At 42.5% G+C, this 13,438-nt stretch overlaps 1 protein-coding gene across 1 annotated transcript; it reads left to right on the plus strand.

The window, feature by feature from the left end:
* Positions 1-7,162: 7,162 nt before the first annotated feature.
* Positions 7,163-8,289, plus strand: LOC111594169. Its single transcript, XM_023307355.2, has one exon. It carries the CDS (start codon positions 7,272-7,274, stop codon positions 8,265-8,267), a length of 996 nt encoding a protein of 331 aa, XP_023163123.2. The 5' UTR covers positions 7,163-7,271; the 3' UTR covers positions 8,268-8,289.
* Positions 8,290-13,438: the final 5,149 nt, after the last annotated feature.

A 13,438-nucleotide genomic window follows, 5' to 3' on the forward strand; every position in this document is an offset into this window, starting at 1 on the left:
TCATATTATAATATTCAGACAAGATATCAACATGAAAAAGATATGGAAGACACAGTAAAGCTGGCTCGCTCTCGTTTTTAAATAGAACAAATTAGAAGTAACATAAAATCGAATCAAACTTAACATTTAACTGCTGCGTTCGCATTTGTTTAATTTTGGGATTTAGCAAGTTTTGAATCGAAACAGAAGCTCATTGGGGCCCACGTACAGGGGGCCCAGATGAAAGCCCAACCCAAAGAGAGTATTGGTTATGCAAATGAATGGGCGACACCTTTATAGGTCTGACGACCTTGCTGCACGGCTTTGGGCCGAAACAATAGAAAACTTTAAAAACTCACATTTGGACCAATTAAAAATGTATAAAAATTGTTAACACAATGCCCCAGCACAATACGAATGAATTTTGGAAATTTTTAGGGTAATGGAATCGAAATGGCATCGCATAGATCTTTGAGCAGACAGGCAGGGCTGGGGCATGGCATTCATTAAAAGCCAATCAAATAAAATAAACTCATTGGCTTTCTATAGAGAATCCTAATTGGGCAACAAATGACAACAAAAATGAATTCAATCAACTTAAAGAGAAAAGAAAATCTACAGTAAAATAAAGCAGACAATAGACCAAACCAATGCTATTGACTCAATAATATTGGGTGACGCATGCCAAATTCTTTCAATACAAAAGTCCATAAAAAATAATCAATTTACATATATTTTTTGTTCGGAGACTCAACATGAACAAGATTTTTGCTGCCCTCAAATCATTGCCAGACAGCGATAATGTTGCAGGTGGACAACCTGAGCACATAAAAAATACGCAATCAAAGACGGTCTCATTGTGGGAAAAGTTGCTATAAAGAAAATTTAGTTGCTGGAAATGTTCACAGTTCATAAAATTGCAGTTCTAGACGAAACTGAGTATCGCTTCAATCACTGCATACGAAGTCTGTTCATAGTTCCATTCGATTTTGAATCTTTTATTATATATTACTCAGCTCCCTCACTAGTTCTTTTGGCAATATTCGCAAGATATTTTTAATTTTTTTTTAATTTAATTTTTTGTTGTTAAATTAAATTAAAATTAAACTCATATAAAAATAATAAATTAAATTAAAATCAAGTATTCTTATAATAATAAATATATTATTATATTAATAAATAAATATTAAATTTAATTGATTTTTTTAATTGTTTTAAATAATTTAATTTTATTAGATTAAATTAAATATAAAATATTAAAATTAAAATTAAATTTAGATTAATTTTTTCTTTAAAATTTTGCGTTGCTATAAAAATACAGACTATGTCTTTATGTATTATCTTATAATATCTTATATATACTTTCTACGAAATTGATGCTCGCTCACGCTTGAAAACGGGCATATTGATTTTTAATGAACATCTAATTTGCTGCGCCAGCTGTGGGCGTGGTACAGTTCGGAAGCTGAGTTCCAAAAGGCTTGCACTTAGATGACAGTGAAGCTTCTAGCAAGACTTGGAACCAATTTGATTATGATTAAATTTCTCTTCTCATTTTTTTTTTTGGACCATGGACGAGTATTATGCAGTCATGCAACATTTTAGCTGACTTCCAATCTAAAGAACTTAGCTTCAGCAAAACTTCTACATCTCGTCCCAAATGGCATGGCATATTGGCAAGATAGAAACTCGCCTTGCCAATTGATCGGGCATTGGATCTTAGCCCAAAATGGAGGAAAAAAAACATCGCATGGAAAACTGATTTATTTGCTAGCATGGCTGAGCTATGACACATTGGCCATCTAACAACAATTGTGAATCGTTTCTCAGTGAAGCATTGAACAGTTTTTTTGCTGTTTGCTGTGGTAATGCAATATGGAAAGCACCTGCGAGTCTCAGCCTAGGCTTATGGTCTACACACATGTGTGTGTGTGTGTCCATAGTATTGTCGACCGTTATTTAATAAGGAAATTTAAAGTTTATATTTTCATTTGGTAGATCGTGCAGCGTCTGGCTCTGCCTTGGCTAGCCAGCCAGAGGCCAGCCACTTCACAGACTCGCCAATCGCAACGTCTCAGGTGTCTCAGGTGTCTGAGCGAGCAGGCGCCAAATGGTCAAAGCGTATTTCATGCCGCACTCCGTACGCTGCACGCATACAAATTGCTAAAATGCAAATGGCCAATGGAGTACGAAAACAACAACAACAACAACAGCAACAGCAACAGCAACAAATGAAACGAATGAGAATCGAGTCGCTTGGCCATGCTCAAGTCTCTCTGTGAGGTGCTCGGGCGCAAAAGGCGCAACGAATCGACGCGTCGGCCAAATTGTTCGCACGCTTCTCTCGCCCCGCGCGCTTCATGTGTTTGGCTAATGCGTTGCGATTTTCGCGCATTTTCTTTTATTTTTCAATTACTTACAGCAGCCCAGCACAGTCGCTTCGCTTCAAGAAGAAGAAGAAGCAGTTGAAGCAGCAGCAACAGCAGATGGGGAAAAAAGTTGATCGCCTGTTAGTTGGAATCATCTTGGTTCTTCCATCAATGTGCTTTGTCAATTAATTGATTGCGCTTCGATGATCAGCAATTGCAATTGCAATCACAGCAATCCCAACAACAACAGCAACAACAACAATAATAACTGTCGTATTTTGCGCTTAAATATGTGCAGCTCAATTGGCCATCGGCCAAGATCATCTTACCCATCTAATGGCATCGTGCAACAACTCTCATCGCGCCCAGGTGATTGTCTTACGGTGTCTCCTGTCTGTCGCCGCGTCTCGCGTAAAAGTTGTTCCTTTTCTTATGTCTGCTGCCATTCGCAACGCTTGAGGGTCTGACCAACTCGCCTCAACAATTCATTTATCATATTTGGTGCCAATAATGACTCTTCCCTCAGCCGATGTACCGCAAGGCCGCTTGACCCACATGCAACGAAATAAAGACCGATTTGCCTGCCGATATCAAATGGCTTACAATTCACTCTTTCACTTCTCAGCTTCACTGTGCTCGTGCACTATGCTACCTTTAACTGATCCTGATCCTTCAATCGTAGTCCGCCCGTCCATTCATTCCTCCTTCTGTTCGTGCATCCCTCCGTCCGTCTGCTCCTCCTTCTGTTGGTCTATCCGTCCGGTCGTCTGTCCGTCCGTCTGTCCATCTGTCTGTCTGACTGTCTGTTCGTCAGCTCCTCCCACTGTTGGTCTATCCGTCCTTTTGTCTGTCTATCCGTCCGGTCGTCTGTTCGACTGTTCTTCAGCCCATCTGATCCTGCTTCCGTCCGTTCTTCTGCCCATCTGATCCTCCTTCCGTCCATCCTTCTCTTCGCCCGCCAACCTGTCCTCTTGTCCCCTCACAAGCTTGACGTTACAGTTAGATTCTTGTTTACAAAATTTCATCAAACTCTTCCTCTTTTTTCGTAGCATGCATATCTGATATCAGTTCAGCTCGAAGTCGACTTAGATAGGCCTTAACTCTCTATACTCAACTGAATAACTAGCCTAGCTGTACTCTACTAGACTCTCGGCAATCATTTGTGCTGGCTGCCCTTTGAGTATTTAGCCAAGTAACTAATGCATAATGTAGCAGATATTGGCGCAGTCATTGCGTGGACACGCACCTTTCTCGTATGTCTGTCGACTATTGAGATGGGGCAAGTCAATAGCCCAAGTCGTAGTAGCAGCAGCAGCAGCAGCAGCAGCAGCGACCAGGCGCTGTTTGTTATTTGCATGAGAAATGTGTCGTGGACAGTCGTCGGGCTAAGCAAGTGCGAAAGCGACAACTGACAACGGACAAGGGACATTAGACAGCTGGACAGTTGGACATTTGGACACTTGGACACTGGCGAGGCGAGTGTGGAGTTGAGCTTGGAGAGTCAGTGTCGGCAGTGTCAGCATCGCATCTGAGGTTGTGTTCGACGGCTGCACTCTGAAGGCAGTCAACCGCATCATCAGCTCATCATCGATCACGGCGACTCCGTGGTCCGCAACGAGAGTCTCAAAACCCAATGCCAATGGCCTGCAGCCAAGTGCATTAGAGAGATGCCTCTTCACCCTTGCTCTCCCTCTCTCTCTCTCTCGCTCTCTCACTCTCTCTGTGTGTGTGTAATGCCCAGTAACAGTAATTTGGTGTTTTACTTGTTCTTGCGCGCCAGCAATCACACCTATGGGAATGTTTCTTACACATGTCCAATGCCACGACCAATGCAATGAGGCAGCGTCTACAAAATTCCAGCATGCACTTTGAACAACATTTTCCTCAGGTCTTTCGCACTCACCCTGCCCCTGCCATCCAACTGCCAGCACCCAGCCTCCGCGCGCTGCAGTCGTCATCATTGCATCGTCGCAAGTTGCATCATTAAAAATTTATCAGTTGATTGGAAAATTATAATTCTTTGCTTTTACGCTTCGCACAGTGCTATGATTTTTATAAGTCTTACCGCCTTAGCCACCTCACCAGCCCCAACGCCTCTCAGCGCCCAACTCTGTCGGCCTGTTATGTAATAACTTTTGCTACGATCTTCACCGTTTGTGTTTCTGTTTCTGATTCTGAATCTGTGTGTGTTTTTTTTTTCTCTCCGTCTTATGGTCACATTTAATAACTGACTCGACGACGACTGTGACTGTCTATCGCGTCCATCCGTCTCTAAGTCAATCTGTCTGAATGAATGACTGACTTACCGACTATTACGAGCGCTTCGGTGTCTCCCCACTCCGCCAACCAACTCGTTCTCTCATCTCATCTGTACTTCTTTTTTATATTTATTTATATATATATATAATCTTTTCTTTTCTTTTCCTCTTTTTTGCCAGCTGTAGATGCGGAAATAAACGCGCTCGGATTCTTTGACTTGTTACATAAATCGTAATTTTCCATAGCCTCGTTCTAAGTATATCTAATGTATATTGCATTTAGCTACTCGGTTTTTCTATTTGCCCATCGCCGTTGAGTTGAACTTGGTGGGGTCTCTTGGACTTGCTGCAGTCGCAGTCGCAGTCGCAGCCGCAGAGTACATAACTCACAATCGCACATGTCATTGGGCATTTCTCGGTCGCACTTGAACTTCCTGCATGACCAGCGCTCGCTGTGGCAGTTCACAAGCTCGTCTCTTGAACCGCACTAGGTGGGGTCTGTTGTGGTCCCATGATGTGATTAGCCGCTTTAGCGGTACAGTTCTGCCTTCTTTTTTCATTCATTCGTCACCTTTCCCCTGGCCATTTGGTCGGTCTTTTACCCACGAACTGGAGCTAAAAAAAAAAAGAGAAAAAAACTCTTCACAAATTAGTGAGAACCCAAAAGTACAGCTCAACACTTATCGGACTAACAATGAGTTAGCAGCTTGCCTTTCATGTACTGCAAAAAGCAAGTTAGTTGATATTGCCATAAAATATAAGACTTAGTAACTCTCTGCTAGGCTAACTCTGGGTTGCCAGCTCCGAGCTTAGCTAGCTCCCAGTAGCTGCAGCTGTCTTACTTTAGCTGATATAACAGTAAAGTCTTATGTCACTGCCTGCCTGAAGACCTAGTCAATTAGAAGCTCCTGCCGTGAGCTGTTGCCAATGCCTAGGCGCCATGGTCTCTGCTGCACTCAGCTCATCGACAATTCTCAGTTTTTGACAGCGTTTTCGAACTTCTAGCTCCCCAGCTAAGCTAACTCAGAGTCCTTGCTTTATTGAAACCCCTACCCGGATAGCTATCCAAGCCTTTGTCTCTGTACTGTTGCCTAGTCTCTCCCCAGTCTCTGCTAGCAGCTCAAACCAAACTCAGTTCACTCTAAGTCCTCGCCTCTGCTCTGCTCTACTATCAAGACCAGCCTCAGCTCTTGCTTAGCTGGCTTTAATCCCGTTCTGGATACTAAGGCCAGGTCCTGGCTTATCCTTAAGCAAGCTCATTTTCTGCTCCAAGCTCCCTCTCTCTCTCAACTCTTAGTAACTGTTCCGTTAACAAGTTAATTCTCACTTTCTGCCCAGCTGACTTTCTATCCTTGCTCAAGCGCTAAACTAACGCTTAATCGCTGCAGGCACTAGGCTAAGTGTCAGTCCCTAAGCCTGAGCTAACTCTCAGTTGCTAATCGATCTTAGCTGCTAATCGACAGGCAAGTCAGTTCTTAGTCTCTGCCCAGTCAACTCTTAGTTCCTATTCTCGCAGTCGCAGTCGCAGTCGCAGTCGCTTGTCTGTCAGCGCTCAGTGTCTGCCTAACTTTCATTGCAGTCCCATGCAACGAGCTAAGTGATTATTTGTGCTCAGTCGCTGGTTTTTGGGTTGCACAGAATTTTTCAATTAGCATTCGCATAATGCAGCTGACAATCTATTGAGAGGCGCAACCCACAAGAATATTCACTTCCGCAAGTCAACTCAACAGCAGCTCAATTCATTGCCAAAAATCGTAGCGTATGGCTAAAAGAGAAGTGTGGCAGATGTGACGTGCAGACAACAGTCACTCAGCGAGGCGGCGAGCCGAGCGAGCGACCCCATTTGGCCAACGCTAGCATTCAGTTTGCAGTGGGCCTGCGAAATTCCACAGTGTGACAGCGCGATCAGGCATTTAAAAGCCTGTCAACAAAGATCTGCACAGTGGCCCAAGGAGTAGCACATTACATTATTATACAACACTGCGGGCACACGCCGTCGTCGCCGTCGTCGCCGTCGTCGCCGCCTTTCGCCCTAGCCCCGAAATCTTGAAAAGCAATTAGCAAGAGCCAAAGCCAAAGTAAATCTCAAACCTCAGCCGATGCCCAATTGCAATGCCACAAATACTAGCTCTAGATGGAAGAACAAAAAAAAAAAAGAAACAAAAAAAATGTAGAGAGAGACAGAGAAGCTACAGAAGCGGGACTTATCAGCAGACGGCAGCAGAAAGCAATTCTGCGGCTGATGGTTTCGCAGAAAATTGCAACTTGCGGGTAAACAAAGTCAACTGCCAAAGAGATGGAGCCGAATGCATACGAAGGAGTGTAGAGGCGGGCGCACTCGGACTAGTCAAACTGAAGCTGAGACACACGCCAAAGCATGGCAAGGCCCGTGGCTCTTCATGTGAATGTGGGTGCGCAATTATGCCGCCACAGCAACAGACTAACCATAAATTTTCTTATCAGCCCCAGTGCAGAGAGTACAGGAGCGTATTCGAAACTGGATCCAGGCGAAGCAATCGAGACTTCAGTCTCTGGAAAATATTTATGTCAACGAGCACACTTAAATTTCAGTCTTAGTTGTATAAACAGTCGATTCCTATTCTAATAAAAGTTATTTACAAATTATACGAGACAGACACATTGAGAGAGGGTCCAGCACGACAAGATGGATTTAACTATAGACGAATCAGTGGAGAAGATGATTGAGCGCATGGAGAATTGTGACAAAATTCCAGTTGATTATATGGATCTGTTGAGTCATCGTGTGAGGTGTCGCAAAATCGAGATCTTTCACTATGACGACAAGGTCAGCTTCACGCCCGACGATGCCGAGGAGGAGCAGGAGCTGAGCTTGGATCAATTAATGAGCGACGATCGCACCGACGATGAGGATCGCACCATGAAACTCGTTGGCGACCTGGATTGCCTAATACGCCGCATCGAGCAAATGCAATTGGCTATTAAGCGTCGCAAAGACTTTGTACGGCAAATGGATACTAGTGGGGCAACCAGCGAGCAGGTGTCCTCGTCAGGGACGCCCATGCCGGAGCTGGGCGTCTTTCAGTTCAAAGAGTGCATGCCCGTTAGAGCTAAAAAGGAATTGCGGCCGTATCAGGAGCAGCTGGCCACCAATGAGGTGGCCTTGAATGAGCCATATCGAACCGTGCTCAGCGCTGAGGAGGAGTTGGAGGTGCGCAATCTGCAGCATGCCCATCATCAGCTGCAGTGCGAAATCGATGAGCTGATCTGCAATTATCGTTGCATGCGAACGCTGCTCAGCACGATGCGGCGTGAGATGTGCAACGAGAATCGACGTGTACGCAAGCTGGGCGAGATGACGCAATCCTATAAAGAATGGAGTCAGAAGGTGGCCAAGGAGCTGCCCGTGTGCAAGCAGCGCTACAGCTGTATGCTGGAGAAGAAGCTGTCCAAGGAGGAGGCCAAGCACATCATTGCCGCCAACTCGGCGAAGGCGGCCAAGTACACTAAAACCTATCTGACCAAACGCCAGCTGAACTACGAGCTGCGTGAATTTAACTTGGAGATCAAGGAGCTGCAAGAGTATACGAGCGATCTGCACAACGAGATGACACGGCGCTTTATCAGATTCGAGAAAGAAGCTAACGGCAAATGCGGCAAATTTTGTGCAAAAATCTTTTGATATCTGGGGAAGTGTCGCACGACCGCTGCAGATTATATCAGTTGTCATATATAATATATCATATATCATATATTATCATACATTAAATATTATATATCATATATATATATATCTAAATATATAGTTGCTATAAGGAATGCAGATGTATTATCGTATTTCGATATATCTGCCATATGTTCATATGACTGCATAACTGTGCCATATATATATTTATCTGTCCATATGTTATATATATATATCTATCGTCGTTATCTATGTATCTATTTACCTCTATTATGTCATATACCTTATCTCTATGTAATATCTTATGTAGAGCAGTCTCCCATGTCATAATATATCACATATTTGTCATGCTATATACATATGTGTCATACATCATATATGTTTAATCGCATAGTATATAAGTATCCTTCAGCCTGCCATATCATATATCTTTTATTTCACTATCTTTTTTCGCATGTCGAATCGTATATCTATCTAGGAATATGTGCCTATGTCTTATTATATACCTATCTATTACCTATTCATCTGCCATGTCATATAATTAAGTACCATATAACATCATATATCATATATTCATCTTTCATATATATTTTCATGCATCATATATCTGAATATATGCAACACAACATATCATTTATCTACCAATCTATCAGTCCATATGTTTGTTCCCATATGTACAGGTATCTATCAATCTATCCTTTCGCCTGCCATATCATATATCTCTTATTCCACTAGCTATCTTCCCATCTACAAAATCTTATATCGATCTATCTAACTGCCCCTTACAATGTCATATATCTTAGCATCCATCTCTAACTATTTTTGCATTCACTTGTCATATTGGAAGATTTAAATATTATTCTATGAGCTGTTATATTTATAGATATTAATATTTTACTATTAACGATATTAAGTTGGGCGCTCTATCATCGCCCGCGCTGCGCTCCTGTTGTGCGCGGCTGCTTAAAGCTGAGACACAAGCTAGCAAACCACCAGCAGAAGGTAGTACATCATTTTGGACTTTATCAGCAGCAGCAACTGGCAGCAGCAGCAGCAGCAGCAGCGCGTGGGCAGCAGCGAGCAAAATTCCTATGCCGCCAACGCCAAACAGCAGCAGCAACAACAGCAACAGCAACAACAACAACTGCAATTGCAACTTAATTGAGGCTTGTCGTCTATGCAACTCGCTTGTGTGTGCGAGTGTGTGTGTATGTGTGTGTGTTAGCCAAAGTAACTGCGGTTGCTCTGCATCCGTCTTAGGCTTTGTATCTTTCTCGCTCTCTGCTCTCTCTCTGTCTCGCAGCAACAATAGTTGGGTATGCGTGCTGCGGCTGTCGCCCGTTGCGAACTTGATGCCTCGCTGCCCCAGTGCCTTGATGCTCCACAGACGAGCGACCAGACAACAACAACAACTAGTTGCAACAATAACAGCCGCATAATAACGTACTGAGGGCGTTGAGGCAACAACATGCAACAATCTGGCAAGTCAGGCAACCGACCAGCCAACCAGCCATCCAGCCAAGCAGCCAGCCAGTCAGCCAGCCAACCATCATCTAAGCTCTGCGGCTAATGCAGCTGCAGACCAAACTCTGCTAGCTCCCCTCTCTCGCTCCGCCATGGACAATTTAAGCTCATTCACTTGCCGCTGATTGCTGCTGGCGTTGGTGTTGCTGCTGCTGCTGCTGCGACTGGCAAATTCGCAAGTTCAAGTCCAAGTCCAACTCCAAGTCCAAGTGCAATGTTGTAGGGTTTCAACAAGAAAATTGCATGCGCACAGCAGCAGACAGGCTTAAAGAGCGAGCGAGAGAGAAGGAGATATAGCGAGAGTAAGCAAGCGACCGACTGCAATTTGCATTTGGCGTTTGCTGAGGCGTTTGTCAAATGGTAGCTAGCAACGCGCTTCACGAATGTGGGTTAAACCTCAGCTTTAAGCCAAAAACAAAGTAACAACAACAACAATAACAGCAAAAGCAACCACATTTTGGCCTAAACTAGTCCATATCATTGGCTTATATCGTTGCATAATCTGTGTCATTAGATGCCACCAAATCAAATCGCAATTGCCCGCCATTAAGCGAGCCATCTAACTGCATCAGTGGCGCCTTGAGGTTCGTCTGATGTGGAGCACTTGCCAAAAGAAGCTGCTGATCATATGATCTACAGTTCAAAATGCAATTGCAATCATTAGCTATGAACCGAAACGTAAGCTGAAGTAAAGCCTTCTCTAAGACAGAAAACTTCAGACTTTGCTTTTATTTTTACCAGAACTCAATTGATCGACAGTCGGAACCAAACTGAGATCGGTTTTATATATGTTTTGTTTTCTTTATATATGCTTTTCCCTTCATAGTAGATAGAATCTCTTTGAAGTGATGCTTCCTTCTCTTTCTCTCTTGATATTATTTCTCCCATCGTCTCTCTTACGCTATATTTATCTTATTCTCTCCCTCTTTAAGTGTCTATGTATTTTTTTTCGTTCACTATTCCTTTCCCTCTCTATTTCTCTGTCTCTCTTTTTCATCCTCTCTCTTTTCCCTTTCTCTGTCTCTTTCTGTCCCTTTCTTTCTATCTCCCTTTTCTCTTTTTATTCTCCCTCTTCCTACGTTCCTTTGCCTCTTTTCCACAATCTCTCTCTCTCTTAATATCTCTCTCTCTCTCTCTCTCTGTCTCTCTCTCTCTCTCTAATTACATTTCTTTCTTTCTCTCTCACCCCGTCAATCTGCCTTATCCCTAGCTTAAGTATTAAATTCTCTTACAAAATACTAGCAAAATTGTCGAAAATATTTCAGTTCCACCTGAGGAATTCTCATAGCTAAATCAATTATTTCTCAGCCAACTTAAATATATTTATTATGGTATTTTCGCCGGCTAAAACATAACTGTGTGAAGGATTTGAGGCCTGAAAGAGTTTTGTGTGAATATGTTTAGTTGGCAAAGTGGAGTCTCGCATGTCAAGTGCTCATTTGCTCAGCTGTTGCTCAACTGTTGCGCAGCTGCCATTACATAATGCCAACAACAACAACAATTTAGAGAATGCCAAAGATTCTCTCTCTCTCTACCTTTGCTGTTATTGTACTTGTTATATGCTTTGGACTTGAGCTCGTCTTGTCTTGTGGCTTATGGGAACAAAAAAAGTGTCCTGGGCTCACGCTTCGAGACACACGCACACACACACACACCAGTTGTAGTTGTTGTTGTTGTTGCTGATTTATTATGGTTACATCTAATTAAAACGGTTCTACAGTGCGAGCGATCGCTGCGCGCTGTTCGCTGCTTGCTCCATGGCTAAGACTCGAAATGGTTTGACGTAATGAAGCAAAATGTTCCGCACTATGGCCAATTGGTATTGGCCATAACACATGGCTGCTTAAAAGATGATGGCTGATGCCTGATGGCTGCTGTCTGCTGGCTGACTTCAAAAGTTCTATTCTCTGTCAGTCTATGGGCACAACAATTTCTGCACACTGCAGAAGAAGTCAATTAAGCCAAACGCTAAAAGGCCTCAGATAAATGACAAATGACGTGTCTCAAAACGCAAAAAAAAAGAATCAACTAGTTTTATATGCTTAAAAAGGTAGCTGGGCATGGCCAACGAATACCCTGTAACTTAAGACTGCAGGTAAAATACTTCCAAACTAATTATCTGTGCTATGCAGCTAGCTCCTAGTTGCTGATTAGCTAATTCTGTATTAGTTTATCACAATTTATAATTAAAGTTTGCTCAAGCATTGTCTACTAATATGCTGTAAACTATAACTAGAATTGATGTAGGGCTTGATAAGAGCCTACATACCAAATGCAGTAAGTCTAGCTTTTGTAAGACTCGAGTTCAGTGGGTTTGATGGCCTAGGAAATTCTTAATGTTAAAGCAAAGAGAGAAATTTGAGCGGTTTTTTGCTAGATTAAAGATAATAGAAGAACGCTTGGAGCATTTATTAAATTGATATATCGATCAATATCTATAGCTACCCTCTATATACAGCTATATATTCTATCTATCTATCTGTATATTTGCCGTTCAATCGACTATAAAGTCTGCTATTAGGCATTCAGTAGCAAGCTAAGTGAGTATACACTTTCAATATATTCGCTGTGATTACAGGGTATATAGAGAACTAAAGTCAATTTGGCATTCGTGACTCGTCTGGTCAGCAGCACTCGTGTCAATATAATTTCCAACATAGAAATATCGCACAACAAGTGCAAATGCAATTAGTTCCAAGCTTTATTTGTTTAAGCGAATGCCGACACACACACACGCAGACGCAGACGCATACACCTGGATTTTCTTTGGAACTTGCAACAGGTAGTCGCGACTCTCGGCCTGTTTGTGGTATCAGTTGGCAGCCTTATAATTGCCCAGATTATTTCTCTCCTATTTGGCCTGCTCAGCTTATTAAGATTTCTAAAATGTTTGCCCCAACTCGAATGGAAGCAGCAGCTGCAGCAGCAGCAGCAGCAGCCGCTCGTTGCCTTGTAATCGATAATTGCCTATCGATTAATGCTCGCAATTCGGGAACAATGCCAAAATGAAATCGCTGCTGCTCAGTGGCGCCGCCATGCTAATTATACGGTCATTTATGGCAACTGCAATTTGTCGTTCTTTCTACCTCTATCTCTCTCTCTCTCTCTCTTCCTCTTTCACGCCCGCTGCATACTTTTGGGCTGGTATTTAATTTGTGTGGTTAGAGCCATAGATGGTGTTTCTATCTATATACAGGCATTTCTTCTGCTATAGCCTTATATTTAGGAAAGTGGTTCTAACCACACACATATATATCCATATTTAAGCAATAATGCTTTTGTTTAAATGTATGTCACAGACAGAAGCAGGCGTAACAGACTCCATAAAAAATATATGTGTATATATATATACTTAAGATGTATATTTCGAACATTTAATTTCATTTCGAATTAGTATTTTTAACTGAAAGTGCCAAAGAAGCGTAGAATGCTTGAAATAGCACTTCTGCGCAGGGCTCCGGGTATATTATAGTCGGGCACTCCTAATCAGCTCTCAAACTTCCTTTTATCTCTTATATACTGTTATAAACAAACTTTGAGGCAAGAAGTTATCAATGTACAGAATTATTCTTAGCTATAAAACATATATAGATTATAAATGGTGTCACAATCTGCCCTAAATAAATGATATGCGATAGTAACTT

This window comes from Drosophila hydei, unplaced genomic scaffold (genome assembly GCF_003285905.1).
Source record: "Drosophila hydei strain 15085-1641.00,03,60 unplaced genomic scaffold, DhydRS2 tig00000090-arrow-arrow-pilon, whole genome shotgun sequence".
NCBI classification, from domain to species: domain Eukaryota; kingdom Metazoa; phylum Arthropoda; class Insecta; order Diptera; family Drosophilidae; genus Drosophila; species Drosophila hydei.